The sequence below is a fragment of the Taudactylus pleione genome, unplaced genomic scaffold (assembly GCF_031769625.1).
Source record: "Taudactylus pleione unplaced genomic scaffold, aTauple2 ptg002170l, whole genome shotgun sequence".
In the NCBI taxonomy this organism is placed as follows: domain Eukaryota; kingdom Metazoa; phylum Chordata; class Amphibia; order Anura; family Myobatrachidae; genus Taudactylus; species Taudactylus pleione.
In genome coordinates this window covers 207,749-226,899 of record NW_028286564.1, presented here as the reverse complement: position 1 = coordinate 226,899, position 19,151 = coordinate 207,749, and the positions used below count along the sequence as shown (strand labels likewise).

The window sequence follows — 19,151 nt, the reverse complement described above, 5'->3', positions numbered from 1 at the left end:
TCCTCTCATTACACCGATCATCTCATGCTCACCGTAATGGTCACAGCCTCATCTCATTACACCGATCATTTCCTGCTCACCGTAACGTTCACAGCCTCATCTCATTACACCGATCATTTCCTGCTCACCGTAACGGTCACAGCGTCATCTCATTACACCAATCATTTCCTGCTCACCGTAACGATCACAGCCTCCTCCCATTACACAAATCATTTCCTGCTCACCGTAACGATCACAGCCTCCTCTCATTACACCGATCATTTCCTGCTCACCGTAACGATCACAGCCTCCTCTCATTACACCGATCATCTCATGCTCACCGTAACGGTCACAGCCTCCTCTCATTACACCGATCGTTTCCTGCTCACTGTAACATCCACAGCCTCATCTCATTACACTGGTCATTTCCTGGTCACCGTAACGGTTACAGGCTCCTCTCATTACACCGATCATTTCCTGCTCACCGTAACTGTCACAGCCTCCTCTCATTACACCGATCATTTCCTGCTCACCGTAACGGTCACAGCCTCATCTCATTACACCGATCGTTTCCTGCTCACCGTAATGGTCACAGCCTCCTCTCATTACATCGATCGTTTCCTGCTCACCGTAACGGTCACAGCCTCATCTCATTACACCGATCATCTCATGCTCACCGTAATGGTCACAGCCTCATCTCATTACACCGATCATTTCCTGCTCACCGTAACGGTAACAGCCTCCTCTCATTACACCGATCGTTTCCTGCTCACCGTAACGGTCACAGCCTCATCTCATTACACCGATCGTTTCCTGCTCACCGTAACGGTCACAGCCTCCTGTCATTACACCGATCATTTCCTTCTCACCGTAACGGTCACAGCCTCCTGTCATTACACCGATCATTTCCTGCTCACCGTAACGGTCACAGCCTCATCTCATTACACCGATCATCTCATGCTCACCGTAATGGTCACAGCCTCATCTCATTACACCGATCATTTCCTGCTCACCGTAACGGTCACAGCCTCATTTCATTACACCGATCATTTCCTGCTCACCGTAACGGACACAGCCTCATCTCGTTACACCGATCATCTCATGCTCACCGTAATGGTCACAGCCTCCACTCATTACACCGATCGTTTCCTGCTCACCGTAACGGTCACAGCCTCCTCTCATTACACCGATCATTTCCTGCTCACCGTAACGGTCACAGCCTCCACTCATTACACCGATTATTTCCTGCTCACCGTAACGGTCACAGCCTCCTCTCATTACACCGATCATTTCCTGCTCACCGTAACGGTCACAGCCTCATCTCGTTACACCGATCATCTCATGCTCACCGTAATGGTCACAGCCTCCTCTCATTACACCAATCGTTTCCTGCTCACCGTAACGGTCACAGCCTCCTCTCATTACACCGATCATTTCCTGCTCACCGTAACGGTCACAGCCTCATCTCATTACACCGATCGTTTCCTGCTCACCGTAATGGTCACAGCCTCCTCTCATTACATCGATCGTTTCCTGCTCACCGTAACGGTCACAGCCTCATCTCATTACACCGATCATCTCATGCTCACCGTAATGGTCACAGCCTCATCTCATTACACCGATCATTTCCTGCTCACCGTAACGGTAACAGCCTCCTCTCATTACACCGATCGTTTCCTGCTCACCGTAACGGTCACAGCCTCATCTCATTACACCGATCGTTTCCTGCTCACCGTAACGGTCACAGCCTCCTCTCATTACACCGATCATTTCCTGCTCACCGTAACGGTCACAGCCTCCTCTCATTACACCGATCATTTCCTTCTCACCGTAACGGTCACAGCCTCCTGTCATTACACCGATCATTTCCTGCTCACCGTAACGGTCACAGCCTCATCTCATTACACCGATCATCTCATGCTCACCGTAATGGTCACAGCCTCATCTCATTACACCGATCATTTCCTGCTCACCGTAACGGTCACAGCCTCATTTCATTACACCGATCATTTCCTGCTCACCGTAACGGTCACAGCCTCCTCTCATTACACCGATCGTTTCCTGCTCACCGTAACGGTCACAGCCTCCTCTCATTACACCGATCGTTTCCTGCTCACCGTAACGGTCACAGCCTCCTCTCATTACACCGATCGTTTCCTGCTCACCGTAACGGTCACAGCCTCCTCTCATTACACCGATCGTTTCCTGCTCACCGTAACGGTCACAGCCTCCTCTCATTACACCGATCGTTTCCTGCTCACCGTAACGGTCACAGCCTCCTCTCATTACACCGATCGTTTCCTGCTCACCGTAACGGTCACAGCCTCCTCTCATTACACCGATCGTTTCCTGCTCACCGTAATGGTCACAGCCTCCTCTCATTACACCGATCGTTTCCTGCTCACCGTAATGGTCACAGCCTCCTCTCATTACACCGATCGTTTCCTGCTCACCGTAACGGTCACAGCCTCATCTCATTACACCGATCATTTCCTGCTCACCATAACGGTCACAGCCTCCTCTCATTACACCGATCATCTCATGCTCACCGTAATGGTCACAGCCTCCACTCATTACACCGATCATCTCATGCTCACCGTAACGGTCACAGCCTCCACTCATTACACCGATCGTTTCCTGCTCACCGTAACGGTCACAGCCTCCTCTCATTACACCGATCATTTCCTGCTCACCGTAATGGTCACAGCCTCCTCTCATTACACCGATCATTTCCTGCTCACCGTAACGGTCACAGCCTCCACTCATTACACCAATCGTTTCCTGCTCACCGTAACGGTCACAGCCTCATCTCATTACACCAATCGTTTCCTGCTCACCGTAACGTTCACAGCCTCCTCTCATTACACCGATCATTTCCTGCTCACCGTAACGTTCACAGCCTCCTCTCATTACACCGATCATTTCCTGCTCACCGTAACGGTCACAGCCTCATCTCGTTACACCGATCATCTCATGCTCACCGTAATGGTCACAGCCTCCTCTCATTACACCGATCGTTTCCTGCTCACCGTAACGGTCACAGCCTCCTCTCATTACACCGATCGTTTCCTGCTCACCGTAACGTTCACAGCCTCCTCTCATTACACCGATCATCTCATGCTCACCGTAACGTTCACAGCCTCATCTCATTACACCGATTGTTTCCTGCTCACCGTAACGGTCACAGCCTCATCTCATTACACCGATTGTTTCCTGCTCACCGTAACGGTCACAGCCTCATCTCATTACATCGATCGTTTCCTGCTCACCGTAACGTTCACAGCCTCCTCTCATTACATCGATCGTCTCATGCTCACCGTAACGGTCATAGCCTCATCTCATTACACCGATCATTTCCTGGTCACCGTAACGGTCACAGCCTCCTCTCATTACACCGATCGTTTCCTGCTCACCGTAACGGTCACAGCCTCATCTCGTTACACTGAGCATCTCATGCTCACCGTAACGTTCACAGCCTCATCTCATTACACCGATCATTTCCTGGTCACCGTAATGGTCACAGCCTCCTCTCATTACACCGATCATTTCCTGCTCACCGTAACGGTCACAGCCTCATCTCATTACACCGATCGTTTCCTGCTCACCGTAACGGTCACAGCCTCCTCTCATTACACCGATCGTTTCCTGCTCACCGTAACGGTCACAGCCTCATCTCATTACACCGATCGTTTCCTGCTCACCGTAATGGTCACAGCCTCATCTCATTACACCGATCATTTTCTGCTTACCGTAATGGTCACAGCCTCATCACATTACACCGATCATCTCATGCTCACCATAACGTTCACAGCCTCCTCTCATTACACCGATCATTTCCTGGTCACCGTAATGGTCACAGCCTCCTCTCATTACACCGATCATTTCCTGCTCACCGTAACGTTCACAGCCTCCTCTCATTACACCGATCGTTTCCTGCTCACCGTAACGGTCACAGCCTCATCTCATTACACCAATAGTTTCCTGCTCACCGTAACGGTCACAGCCTCATCTCATTACACCGATCGTTTCCTGCTCACTGTAACGGTCACAGCCTCATCTCATTACACCGATCATCTCATGCTCACCGTAACGTCCACAGCCTCATCTCATTACACCGATCGTTTCCTGCTCACCGTAACGTTCACAGCCTCATCTCATTACACCAATCGTTTCCTGCTCACCGTAACGTTCACAGCCTCCTCTCATTACACCGATCGTTTCCTGCTCACCGTAACGTTCACAGCCTCATCTCATTACATCAATCGTTTCCTGCTCACCATAACGGTCACAGCCTCCTCTCATTACACCAATCATTTCCTGCTCACCGTAACGGTCACAGCCTCATCTCATTACACCAATCGTTTCCTGCTCACCATAACGGTCACAGCCTCCTCTCATTACACCGATCATTTCCTGCTCACCGTAACGGTCACAGCCTCATCTCATTACACCGATCATCTCATGCTCACCGTAACGTCCACAGCCTCCTCTCATTACACCGATCGTTTCCTGCTCACCGTAACGGTCACAGCCTCATCTCATTACACCAATCATCTCATTCTCACCGTAACGGTAACAGCCTCCTCTCATTACACCGATCATTTCCTGCTCACCGTAACGGTCACAGCCTCCTCTCATTACACCGATCATTTCCTGCTCACCGTAACGTTCACAGCCTCCTCTCATTACACCGATCATTTCCTGCTCACCGTAATGGTCACAGCCTCATCTCATTACACCGATCATCTCATGCTCATGGCAACGGTCACAGCCTCATCTCATTACACCGATCATTTCCTGCTCACCGTAATGGTCACACGATCATTAGTAGTACCATCTGGTCACTGTAACGCCATGGTAGTACCATCTGGTCACTGTAACGCCATGGTAGTACCATCTGATCACTGTAACGCCAGAGTAGTACCATCTGGTCACTGTAACGCCAGAGTAGTACCATCTGGTCTCTGTAACGCCAGAGTAGTGTCATCTGGTCACTGTAACGCCAGAGTAGTGTCATCTGGTCACTGTAACGCCAGAGTAGTACCATCTGGTCACTGTAACGCCAGAGTAGTACCATCTGGTCACTGTAACGCCAGAGTAGTACCATCTGGTCACTGTAACGCCAGAGTAGTACCATCTGGTCACTGTAACGCCAGAGTAGTACTATCTGGTCTCTGTAACGCCAGAGTAGTACCATCTGATCACTGTAACGCCAGAGTAGTACCATCTGGTCACTGTAACGCTAGAGTAGTACTATCTGATCACTGTAACGCCAGAGTAGTACCATCTGATCACTGTAACGCCAGAGTAGTACCATCTGATCACTGTAACGCCAGAGTAGTGTCATCTGGACACTGTAACGCCAGAGTAATAGGTAACAGTAACGCCAAAGTAGTGTCATCTGGTCATTCTACTGTCAAAGAAGAACCTTCTATTCAATCTACCATCTGTAATGACCCATCTGGTCACTCTACCATCAGAAAAAAACCATCTAGTCATTCTACTGTCAGAGTATAACCAACTGGTCGCTGTAATGCCAACATAGAACAATGCAGTCACTCTAGCACCAGAGTAATGTCAGAGGACCATCCAGTTACTCGAGCACCAAAGGAGAACCATCCAGTCACTCTAGCACCAATGTAATCTCAAAGGACCATCCAGTCACTTGAGCACCAAAGAAGAACCATCCAGTCACTCTTAACACCAGAGTAGAACCATCCAGTCACTCTTAACACCAGAGTAGAACCATCCAGTCACTCTAGCACCAGAGTAGAACCATCCAGTCACTCTAGCACCAGTCACTGTAAAACTTTCCTTTAATTTTTAGAATGTATGAGCTGGAAATAAGATGATTATATATAGATTTGCTGTCACATTATCATTGGGTGGTCAGCATGGGGGCAGGTCACACCAGGAAGAAGGGCGGGGTCTAGGATAGGACTTTATGATCGCAACCCACCCTCTAATCTGAGACATTGAGCAATATTATAATAATTGTTTATGTTAGAGCTGAATGTAACCTACAGGTATATGTATGATACAGAAAGGTGTTGATGATAGATATACATTATATATATATATATATATATATATATTAGAGCTCCATGTTGCACTTTGTGTTCCATCACTGGACTCTCTCCTGGGAGTTGTGGTGTTTCTATGTTATCTCAGTGACTCGTACAGGAGTAAGTGTACACTGGGGCAGCACAGCGGGTGTAATGGTTAGCATTACTGAATCACAGCACTGAGGTCATGGGTTCAATTTACACCATGGCCCTAACTGTGTGGAGTTTGTATATTCTCCCTGTGCTTGCGTGGGTTTCCTCCCACACTCCAAAAATATACTGGTAGGTTAATTGGCTCCCAACACAAATTAACCCCTAGTGTGTATGTGTGTGTGTGTATATATGTATGTGTTAGGGAATATGGAGTGTAAGCTCCACTGGGGCAGGGACTGATGTGAATGGCCAAATATCCTCTGTAAAGCGCTGCGGAATATGTGTGCGCTATAGAAATAAGTGGTAATAAATAAATAAACTGGGAGTAAACATGTTGTTTCTATACTCACATGAAGTTGACAAGAACAGCACAGCCGGATGTGATTAGCATGACGTGCCCATCGATGTCATAGTCACTGTTGATGATCCGAGCGGTGGCCAGGTACAGCAGAATACCCGTCACTATCCAAATGGAGAGGACCGAAGCCAAAGCCCCCAGGATCTCTACAAGTGAAATGAGCATAAACCAATAAGACACCAAAACCTGCAGCGAACCAACTAAACACAGCAACAACTGGTCATATGTCTGCCGACGTGCCACAACTGGCCATATATCTGCCAACGTGCCACAACTGGCCATATGTCTGCCAACGTGCCACAACTGGCCATATGTCTGCTGACAAGTCGCAAATAGCGATATGTCTGCCTGCGTTCCACAATTGGCCATATGTCTGACGACGTGTAGCTGCATCTTCTCAAGTGAAGTCTTTGTTCTAGGGCACCCTTGAAAAAATTAGTTATGGTAAAACTTACCCTTGTTAACTCTCTTTCTTCGAAGTCCATAGGGTCCACAGGGGAGACAATGGGGTGTAGGTGGAACTTGGAGGACCCGACATCAACAGCAAAGCTTTTCAATCCCAGGATGCTCCGGTCCTTCCCCCTATACTCCGCCAACAACCTGAGGGCACTTCAGTTTTGTTAACAAGCCCAAGGCAGGAGCAGAAGAGGAGAGACGGAAGACTGGTACACTGAGAAATCTCACTCTCACACAGAGAAAGAAACAAGTGACCAAGAGAAGAAACCCATAGAAGTCAGGTGTGTCAGGGTGGGTGCCTTGTGGACCCTATGGACTTCGAAGAAAGAGTTAACCAAGGTAAGTTTTACCATAACTCTCCTTTTCTTCTTCAGGGTCCAGGGGAGACAATGGGGATGTCCCAAATGCTCCTGGTCTGAGAGGAGAACCCTGCGTCCGAAGGAAGTATCCTGAGAGGCAAATGTATCAAAGACATAAAACCCAAGAAAGGTGTGGACAGAAGACCACGTGGCCGCCTTGCATAGCTGTTCAGCAGAGACGCCACGCCAGGCCTTCTCACGAGGGACCCACAGAGCGAGTAGAATGAGCAGATACTTTAGCCAGCACAGGAAGGCCCATCTGAGTGTAAGCCTGTGAGATAGTCATGCGAAGTCATCTGGCCACAGTCTGTTTATTAGCTGGCCATCCCTTCTTATGGAATCCAAATAAGATGAAGAGGGAGTCTGATTTTCTGATGGCACTAGTATGGTCCACGTAGATCTTCAGAGCATGGACCACATCTAAAGAAGCCTCACCTGCCGAGAGGTCTGGTGATTGAAAGGACAGGACCACAATTTCCTCATTAAGGTAGAAACGAAAACCACCTTGGGAAGGAAGCCCGGGCGTGTTCTAAGAACAACCCTGTCCTGATGAAAGATTAAAAAGGGGGAGCGACATGAAAGAGCCCATAAATCCAATACTCTACGGGCAGATGCTATAGCCAGAAGAAACAGAGGACCTCATTCAGACCCTCTCGCAAGTGGGTCGATGTTTGGCTGTGCGCACACGCGCAGCGGTCGCACTACGCGTGCGCAAACCCCGGAGCAAGAGAGAAATTTTCTCGCTCCGGGGCTCACTACAAAAGGGGCGGCTGTTGATGTTGATTGACAGCTCGACCCATTTTGTAGACATGGCTTCGCAAACAGAGGTGTTCCCAAATGAACGCTTACCGTTTGTGGGCGGCCCCACTGACATCACCAGTGATATCAGTGGGAGAGCTTCCGGCTCTATTAGAGCCGAAAGCTCTCTGGGGCTTGGTCTTGACCTTCGCGATCATCATCGTGGCGGCTCGTTAAAGCTGTGGGTGGTAACCCACAGCCTAGCGAGCGGCCAGGAGGCTGGATCATGTTTTAGATGCGGCCGCCCTCATTTTGCGAGCGGCACTGAATGAGGTCCAGAGTCTTTGCAGTGAGCCACTTGACATTCACTGATTCCAGGGGTTCGAATGGAAGTTCCTGAAGTGTGTGGAGAACCACTGACAAATCCCACGGAGCCACAGGAGGGACAAAGGGAGGTTGTATACATAGAACACCTTGTAGGAAGGTGTGAACATCCATTAAAGGAGCAATTATGCGCTGGAACCAAATGGACAGAGCGGAGACGTGCACTTTCAGAGATGCCAGGCGGAGTCCAAGGTCCAATCCAGCCTAATGAAAGGCAAGTATTCTAGAAGCCTTAAAAACTTGAGGGTCATAGATTCTTGGAGCACACCACTGGAAATATGTATGCCATATCTGGTGATAAATTCTGGCCAAGGCCAGTTTACGTGCACTGAGCGTGGTCTGAACCACAGAGCTAGAAAATCCCATAGCCTTTAGGAGAGATGTCTCAAGAGCCAAGCCGTTAAAGAGAGACGGGCTAGGTCCGGATGTAGACAGGGACCCTGAGACAACAGGTCTGGTTGAAGAGAAGCATCTATGGAGAGATTTTGAAGATCGGAGTACCAATGGCGTCAAGGCCAAGATGGAGCTACCAACAGGACTGTGCCCCCTTCCTGTTTGAACTTACGAAGAACCTGAGGAAGAAGGGATATTGGAGGAAAAAGGTACGCCAAATGGAAAGTCCACCTCACTGATAATGCGTCCACGAAGTCTGTGTTGGGATCCCTTGTCCTGGCTCCATACACTGGAAGTTTGTGGTTGTGTCTTGAGGCCAAAAGGTCCACATCCGGTAAATCCCATTTGTCCACCAGGAGTTGAAAGACTTCTGGATATAGAGACCACTCTCCTGCATGCACGTCGTGACAGCTGAGGAAATCCGCTTCCCAATTGAGAATTCCTGTAATGCACACTGCGGAAATGGTTGGGAGATGGCATTCGGCCCATGTGAGAATGCGGGCCACTTCTGCCATTGCTGTCCGACTACGAGTGCCTCCTCAGTGATTGAGGTAGGCCACTTCCGTGGCGTTGTCGGGCTGTACTTGTACCGGTGAGAGCTCTGTAAATAGCTTGGAGTTTCAGGACGTTGATTGGTAAGACCACCTCGAAAGGAGTGCTGGTCAGTCACTGTGCCCCACCCGCGGAGGATTACGTTTTACGTCCGTGGTGGATATCCGTCCAGGATACAAAAGGGGCGTCCCTTGTCTAAGTGGGACATCTGTAGCCACCAGGCTAGGGACAGCTGAACCTCCAGGGAGACCCATTGTCTGGGATCTGAGCAGATGGGGCAGCCCGTTCCACCTGGAGAGGATCAGGTGTTGTAGGGGCCTGGAGTGAAACTGAGCGAACTCCACCATGTTGAAGGTGGACACCATGGATCCCAAAGTCTGCATTGCGTAGTGAATTGACACTCGGTGACTGTGTAGTAGTCTGCGCACCTGGTGTTGTAATACGAGATTTTCCAGGAGGGCTCCCAGATGTACCATTCTTTGAGAAGGTGTCAAGGAAGACTTTTTCCAGTTGATCAGCCAACTGTGCATTTATAGAAAATAAATGGTTACCTGTAGATGGCGGTGAAGAATTTCTGGGGAGCTGGCCAACAGCAAAAGATCGTTTAAGTATGGGAGCAGTCTGATCCCTTGACGATGAATATAGGCCGCCATAACTGCCATGATCTTGGTAAAAACTGAGGAGCCATTGAATGGCCAAAAGGCAGAGCCTGAAATTGGTAATGTTGCTGTAGTATAGCAAACCAGAGATATTGTTGATGAGAAGGCGCTATAGGTACATGTAGGTAAATGTTCTGAATGTCCAGAGACACCATAAAGTCACCAGACTCCATAGCCAGGATAATAGAGTGGAGGGTTTCCATATGAAACCTGGGCACCCTGATTAAACTTGTTCAGAGACTTGAGGGTGAGGATAGACCGATGAGACCCATTGGGTTTCTGAACTAAGAAAAGGGTCGAATAATAGCCCTTCCCTCACTGTTAGGAGGGGACCGGACTTAATACTCCTGAGAGCAGTAAGGACTGAATGGCCATTTGGAGCAGCAGGGCCTTGCTTTGTTCCGATGGAGGCCATATGCAAAAGAACTACTGGGGGGGGGTCAACTCAGGAAGGAGAGGACATATCCGTGGGAGACCACTTCTCTTACCCAGGCGTCTGGTCTGTGTATGCAGTCAGCTATCTTTAGATCTTGCACGATAGTTTCCAAGTCAAAATGTGCTGTTTAAGTACCATGTTGTGTCTTTGAGTACCGGGGAGTCTTCAAGGGAAATTGTCACGATATTACATTGTGAGCACATCGTTCCGTGTTAGGGGTCTTAAGAAGCAGTTCAGGGCTGGGACTATCGGTGCCACTGAGCCTTTCTGTCCCCCGCTGCTGCCCCTGTGCACTTCCCCACTGCCCTGCACGCCTGCAGTCTACCCCCTGAGCCGTCTCTCCCTATGCACCCCCAAAACACCACCTGTGTGCTGTCCCCTCCACCACCAGCGCTAGTATACCATTTTGTTGCCCTTCTCCCCTGACGCCTTAATGATCATGTTCCTTGCGCAATACAGATATAGTATGCCATGACACCCTGTAGTTAATTGTAGATTTAGCACTTTCACAGAGTGAGATTGCTGTTACTCACAAAATGGTGGAGCTGCTAATTCACAGAATTGTGTGCTCATTGGAATACACACATGCAGTATATGCAACTGAGGTCTGAGCAGAGGATAGAGCTGCACAGATGAGGTAAGAGTGGTGTGGATGGGGGAGGAGACAGCAGCGTGGATGGGTGACACAGAAAGGTGTGTAGAGTGGGGAAGATTAATGGGGCATATACAATTGGATGTTAGGTTTAGCGAGGTAAAAACTTTGCGTCCCCTGCACCCAATTTAGAAATACCGCAGGTATGCGCGCTCCCGATACCCGCGGTATTCAATTCCAAAAATACTGGTCGCAGCGTTTTCAGTTCGTAATTATTATTATTTATTTTTTTAAAAAACCTCCACTTACCTTACCTGGAGTCTCCATTGGTCTCCGCGGCTCCCAGTGGCCTCCCCTCTCTCTTATTACTGGAGAGAGGGCTGCTGGGAGATGTAGTTCTCCCAGTGCCCATTCCGGGGGGCCACACAAACACTGCGGCGGCACACACACACACTCATACACAGTTACATACACCACACACATACTCATCGCTGCTGCAGAAGAGCCGGCTCCCGACGCAGGATGGAGAAGACAGAGCTGCAGCAATCATGGATTAATTAAGTTAATTGAGGACTTATTAAGCAATTGGAAGTATCCAGAGGGGGTGCTGCAGGGGTGTCACAGCAAGTCCCGGGGATTTTACCTAAAAATAGGATTTTGGTACTTACCGATAAATCCCTCTCTCCGATTCCACAGGGGACACTGGAGCCTCAGTACAATGGGGTATAGGAGTGTGTTACCCGGGAGCTGGCACCTTTAAATAAAAAGCTACTGGTAGCTAGCTCCTCCCCCTCTATACCCCCCCCCAGGTCAGTCTAAAAAATGTGCCCTGGGAGCTGGACGTAAGCCTCCTTAGGGCTCCGGAAATATACTCAAGCATTGAGGACAGACAGGCAGCCTACTGCCCCTGCCTGTCTGCGCCGAGGAAGCTGCCGGGGAGATCCTCAGCGCTGCTGCATGCGGTTTGCGCTGAGTTCTCCTGCTACAGAGACCTCAGTCTCTGGGGTACCCAAAGACGCGCTGCATGCAGTGCACGTCGCGGGACCCAGTAGCATATGCCCGCCGCCGGCAGCACGGGCAGGGCTAAGGTTAGTGTTTCCTGGCTACCTGGTTAGCAGAGGAGCCAGGACATGTATTCAGGCGGGCATTCACAGTGCACTCCGCTAGCGCTGACAGCGCCATAGCGAGGGGGGGGCTATGCCTCCCAGCAGCCTCAGCGCTTCCAGAAGGACGCTGGTGGCCATTTTACACGCACTGCAGGGTGGAGAGAGAGCTGTGCAGGAGTCAGGCTAGTACTCTGTGTATCACTTGCATTTTTATCCTTGTTATCAGCAGTATTCTGTTAGCGCTGCAAGTATTCTAGTTTATCTCCCTCTGTGCCCCTTTCAGGTCTCTGTGTGGTGTGATTGTATAATGCATTACTGTGTGTGTGTGTGTGTGTGTGTGTGTGTGTGTGTGTGGTGGTCTGTACTAGAGACATGTCTACCAAGGGGTCTAAAGCTGCACCAAAGTCTTTTTCATGTAAGACTTGTGGTGAGAAATTCACACAGGGACAGTCTGACGCTTCCTTACTGTGTGATAAATGTGTCTATACCTCAGGATACTGATCTTGTAGCCCAGCCTATGTGGTCTGATCAATTGGCTGCAGTTATATCAAATCTGTCATCAGAGCTGGAATCAGCTCATAAGGACAGGGAGAGGCTGAGACAGACAACAGCTGAACCAGACTGGGCTCACTCTCTGGCCAGATCTGTGGGGGACTTACAAAAGCCATGTCCCAGGCCCCACCTGCTGCTTCTTCTCCTGCTCAGGTCCTTAGTTAGAGATTGATCCATAATCCCTTACACTGGGATGAGTCAGATGAGGAGTTGCAGGACCCTGAGGAGGGCGAAGTTCAGGAAGAGGAGACTTACATTCCTGAGGACCCCGAACCTGCATCTCAGGGCGTGGATGCTTTAATTTCAGCAGTACGCCAGGTGTTACATGTAGAGGATTTAGAGGTTACTGAAAAACCATCTATTTTCGGTAAAAGATTTAAACAGTCTGTTACCTTTCCAGCATCAGAAGAGCTGGATGAGATTCTCTTCCGCATGGAAACACCCAGACAAAAAATTTCACATTTCTAAGAAATATCTGTCTTATTACCCTTTCCCACCTGACAGTAGGAGATTATGTGAAACTCCACCAGCAGTGGACCCGTCAGTAGCCCGTCTTTCTAAGAAAACGGTGCTTCCGGTGCCTGGCGCGGTTTCCCTAAAGGAAACCTCGGATAGGAAGATGGAACACACATTGAAATCCTTGTATACAGTTGCAGGGGGTTTTGATGCGTCCAGCACTAGTCAGTTGTTGGGTAAATAAGGCCATTGAAGTCTGGGCGCTTAAGGCGGCTTCGTTTGACGGCCTGGCTACTGAAAGGGCCGTCCTCAGAAAGAAGGGTATTCTGTCTAGTGTGATTCCCACAATGATTCGGGCTAGGAAAGAAGTCACTTCTCAACATTACTACCGCATATGGAAGACATATGTGGCTTGGTGTGAGAGACGTAATTCTCCTCCGTCAGTCTTTAAGGTATCACGTCTCCTTCTTTTTCTTCAGGCTGGTCTCACAGTGGGCCTTCGTCTTGGTTCATTAAAAGGTACAGGTATCCGCGTTGTCCATTTTCTTTCAGAGGAAATTGTCTTTGCTTCTGGATATACAGACTTTTCTCCAGGGAGTTGTGAGGATTCAACCCCCCTTTGTGCCTCCCACAGCACCATGGGATTTGGATTTGGTGTTGGCCTTCCTCCAGTCTGATACTATTGAGCCATTACAGAGAGTGGAGATAAAGTACTTAACCTGGAAGGTGGTTCTGTTGTTGGCTCTCGCTTCGGCAAGGCGTGTGTCAGTACTCTGGGTCTCATTCAGACCAGCTCGCGAGCGCAGGACGCTCGCAAGCGGGTCGATGGTCCCCAAATGCGCATGCACACGACGGAGAGAGCTCCGTCGTGCGCATGCGCGAGACCCGGATAGCGACAGCCAAGCTGTCGCCCCGGGTCTCGCACCAAAGGGGGCGTGCTGTCGATGGTGAGTGACAGCACTCCCCCTTTGGTGGGCGTGCCGGGGGCGTGGCTGCCAGATGGAGGCGTTCCCATGGAAACGCCTACCGTCTGGGTCCGGCCCCACTGACATCACTAGTGATGTCAGTGTGAGTGATTTTGGCTCTGATAGAGCCAAAATCACTCCAGGGCTTGCGGTCTCCGAGACCCCACCGCAGGGTCTCGTCGCAAGCCCGATGGTCTAGACCATCGCGACCATCATCATGGACGCTCGCATAAGCTGTGGGTGGTCACCCACAGCTATGCGAGCGTCCAAGAGGCCGCTCCATTTTTAAGTAGGAGGGCCCTGATTCAGAGCGAGCGCTCTGGTCAGAGCGTGCGGCTCTGAATCAGGCCCTCAGTGCTTTATCCTGCCGCCCTCCTTATCTTATTTTCCATGAGGATAGGGCGGAGCTGCGTACTCAAAGGGCTTTTCTCCCCAAAGTGGTGACGGCCTTTCATATAAACCAGCCTATCGTGGTTCCGGTGTTTAAGGATGACTCTTCCAATTCAAAATCCTTGGATGTAGTCAGAGCACTCTGGATTTACGTTGACAGGACTGCCTCCCTCCGTAAATCAGATGCTTTGTTTATTCGGTTTGATGTGACCCGTCCAGGTTGGCCGGCCTCCAAACAGACCATTTTTAGATGGATTCGCTTCACTATCAGGCAAGCATACGTGATGGCTTTCAAATAACGGGTCCTATTACGGCGCATTCTACGCGCTCGGTAGGTCCTTCATGGGCGGATGCTCGCGGGGTTTCCTTAAGCCAGCTTTGTAGAGCAGCCACTTGGTCAGGCACACATACCTTCCTACGATTCTATCGTTTTGATACTTTTGCTGTCTCCGCTTCGGAGTTTGGCCGTGCGGTGTTGGAGGGCTCTCAGCGCTCTCCCACCCGGGATGTAAGCTCTGGGACGTCCCCATTGTACTGAGGCTCCAGTGTCATCGATTTTAGAAAGAATCACGCTTGCTGAGGAGGTGCGTGAAAAAAACCTCACGGTGCGTGTTTTAAAACAAACACGCACCAAATAGAATAGCAAAAAACCCGCACCTGCAGGAAAAACCTCGCAGGGTGCGGGTTTTTTGCTATTCTCGCAGCCTATTGAATATGACCCTAAGCAGTACAGAAGTGGGGGAGTCAAAGTGGTGCAGATAGGGGTGAAAAAGAGTGGCACGGTTTGGGGGGACAGAGCGATGTGGATGGGGGTAGAGAGTGGCATGAACATGGGAAGACAGAGCAGTGCAGATGGGTAAAGACACACTGGTGCGGATGAGGGAATACAGACTAGCACAGTTGGGAGAACACATAGCAGTAGGAATTGGGGAAGATATAGCAGCATGGAGGTGTATAGGGGAAGATAGTGTAGATGCATAGACAGAGTATGATCGTTTTAGTTTTAGCAATTAGGGAGCTGAATGTGTATTTTGAATAAGATGGTTTGTATGGAGTGAGAAGGATGTTGGAACCCAGTGGGATTATTGTGGTGACTGAATGGGAAGATTGTGGGCACTGAGTGGGATGTGTGTGCCCCATAAATGCTCAGACCTCAGTTGCATAGACTGCAGGTGTGTATTCCAATGAGCACATAATTCTGTGAATTAGCAGCTCCACCATTTTGTGTGTGACAGCAATCTCACTCTGTGAGAGTGCTGAATCTGCAGCTAACCACAGGGTGTGATGGCATAACATATCTGTATTGCTGACGCCTTAATCATCAGAATTTCATTGCTTTAAGTTTGAGAGGCAGAAATTCAATAGGTTTTGTGAAATTTCAGACCATGTCTTAGAAGCCTTAATGGGACATGTGAAACCGTATGGTTTATTGTCTGTGCAATATATATTTTTGGTTTTGTATGTTACAGCCGCCATGTTTCCTGTGCTGTATTCTTTGGTCCGGTCTTCTGACACAGCTGCTAATCCGCATCCAGTCATGCCTGCATTTTAATCACTCAACGCAGCTACATCATCCACATGGAGTGGTGATAATGTGGTGGAGTTACATTGGGGTCTCCTGCCAGATGATGGGCTTTGGTTAAGTCGGTGGATTTACCCTGTTTGTGCTGATATAATACTGTGAGTGTATTCCTACTGGGAATACACCACTCCTTTATCTACCCTATGCTCTGCAAGTGAGCTTCTGTATTTGATATTCTGCATATAGATTCTGTTTATGCCAACCTACACCTGGAGGTCTTGTGATTTCTGCTACAAACTTAAAGCTGGGTTCACACCTGGATGACCATATAACCATATATTGCATCGCCATACACAGTCCACGATCTTCTGTACGATATATCGTTGCATGTCTTATGTAAATTATACCGCATTGTCCGTGGCACCTTCCCATCGTATGTACAGCACACCCCCTGATGGGAAGATACGATCACCTGATTCATTGCATGATCAATTGGGTGGTTTTCAGAGTGCACACTATATGGCCATTCCATTACATCCCGGAATATATATTGTGTAATGTGTACCCAGCTTACCAGTTCCTCTGTGTATTATTACACCTCCCGCAGTGTGTAGTATTATATATCTCTCTGTGTATTACATCTCCTGTGTGTAGGCTATAATATGCTCCCCTGTGTATTATTACACCTCCCGCAGTGTGTAGTATATTACATCTCCTGTGTGTAGGGTATAATATGTTTCTCTGTGTATTATTACATCTCCTGTGTGTGTGTGGGGTATAATATGTCTCTCTGTGTATTATTACATCTCCTGTGTGTGTGGGGTATAATATGTCTCTCTGTGTATTATTACATCTCCTGTGTGTGTGGGGTATAATATGTCTCTCCTGTGTATTATTACATTTGCTGTTATGTGGAGTATGATGTATTCACCTGTGTATTACATCTCCTGTGTGTGTGGGGTATAATATGTCTCTCTGTGTATTATTACATCTCCTGTGTGTGTGTGGGGTATAATATGTGTCTCTTTGTATTATTACATCTCCTGATGTGTTGGATATAACATGCTCCCCTGAGTATAATTACTCCTCCCGCAGTGTGTAGTATAATATGTCTCTCTGTGTATTACATCTCCTGTGTGTAGGGTATAATATGCTCCCCTATGTATTATTACATTTGCTGTTATGTGGAGTATGATGTATTATCCTGTGTATTACATCTCCTGCGTGTGTGGGTTATAATATGTCTCTCTGTGTATTATTACATCTTCTGTGTGTGTGGGGCATAATATGTCTCTCTGTGTATTATTACATCTCCTGATGTGTTGGATATAACATTCTCCCCTGCGTATAATTACTCCTCCTGCTGTATGGGGTATTACATGTTCTGAAGTATCGTTTTTTCCTCTGTTTATTAATACACCTTATGCCGTATATAGTATAATATGTTCCTCTGTGAATTATTACATCTCCTGTATGGGGAGTATAATATGTCTATCTATGTAATGTTACATCTGTTTTGTGTGGGGTATAATAGGATCCCCTGTGTATTATTACACGTCCTGCTTTGTGGGGTGTAATGGATTCTAGTGTGTATTATTACATCTTCTGTGTTTGGGGTATAATATGTTCCTCTGTGTATTATTATGCCTTCTGTGTGTGGGGTATAATATGTTCCCCTGTGTAGTATTATGCCTTCTGTGTGTGGTGTATAATATGTTCCTCTGTGTATTATTACATCTTCTGTGTGTGGGGTATAATATGTTCCCCTGTGTAGTATTATGCCTTCTGTGTGTGGGGTATAATATGTTCCACTGTGTATTATTACATCTTCTGTGTTTGGGGTATAATATGTTCCTCTGTGTAGTATTATGCCTTCTGTGTGTGGGGTATAATATGCTCCCCTGTGTATTATTACATCTTCTGTGTTTGGGGTATAATATGTTCCTCTGTGTATTATAATTTATTATGCCTTCTGTGTGTGAGGTATAATATGTTCCTCTGTGTATTATTATGCCTTCTGTGTGTGGTGTATAATATGTTCCTCTGTGTATTATTACATCTTCTGTGTGTGGGGTATAATATGTTCCCCTGTGTAGTATTATGCCTTCTGTGTGTGGGGTGTAATATGTTCCACTGTGTATTATTACATCTTCTGTGTTTGGGGTATAATATGTTCCCCTGTGTATTATTACATCTTCTGTGTGTGGGGTTTAATATGTTCCTCTGTGTAGTATTATGCCTTCTGTGTGTGGGGTAGAATATGTTTCCCTGTGTATTATTACATCTTCTGTGTGTGGGGTATAATATGTTCCTCTGTGTAGTATTATGCCTTCTGTGTGTGGGGTATAATATGTTCCCCTGTGTATTATTACATCTTCTGTGTTTGGGGTATAATATGTTCCTCTGTGTATTATAATTTATTATGCCTTCTGTGTGTGAGGTATAATATGTTCCTCTGTGTATTATTATGCCTTCTGTGTGTGGTGTATAATATGTTCCTCTGTGTATTATTACGCCTTCTGTGTGTGAGGTAGAATATGTTCCACTGTGTATTATTACATCTTCTGTGTTTGGGGTATAATATGTTCCTCTGTGTATTATTATGCCTTCTGTGTGTGGGGTATAATATGTTCCCCTGTGTAGTATTATGCCTTCTGTGTGTGGTGTATAATATGTTCCTCTGTGTATTATTACATCTTCTGTGTGTGGGGTATAATATGTTCCCCTGTGTAGTATTATGCCTTCTGTGTGTGGGGTATAATATGTTCCACTGTGTATTATTACATCTTCTGTGTTTGGGGTATAATATGTTCCTCTGTGTAGTATTATGCCTTCTGTGTGTGGGGTATAATATGCTCCCCTGTGTATTATTACATCTTCTGTGTTTGGGGTATAATATGTTCCTCTGTGTATTATAATTTATTATGCCTTCTGTGTGTGAGGTATAATATGTTCCTCTGTGTATTTCTATGCCTTCTGTGTGTGGTGTATAATATGTTCCTCTGTGTATTATTACGCCTTCTGTGTGTGGGGTAG

At 47.8% G+C, this 19,151-nt stretch overlaps 1 protein-coding gene across 1 annotated transcript in view; it reads right to left on the bottom strand.

The window, feature by feature from the left end:
- The window catches only part of LOC148433693 (proton-coupled zinc antiporter SLC30A2-like), a 104,448-nt gene that overhangs the window by 61,020 nt on the left and 24,277 nt on the right, over nucleotides 1-19,151 (bottom strand). The window contains exon 4 of the mRNA XM_088465826.1: nucleotides 6,548-6,701. Coding sequence (XP_088321952.1) covers nucleotides 6,548-6,701 — 154 coding nt within the window. The remainder of the gene's footprint in view (nucleotides 1-6,547; nucleotides 6,702-19,151) is intronic.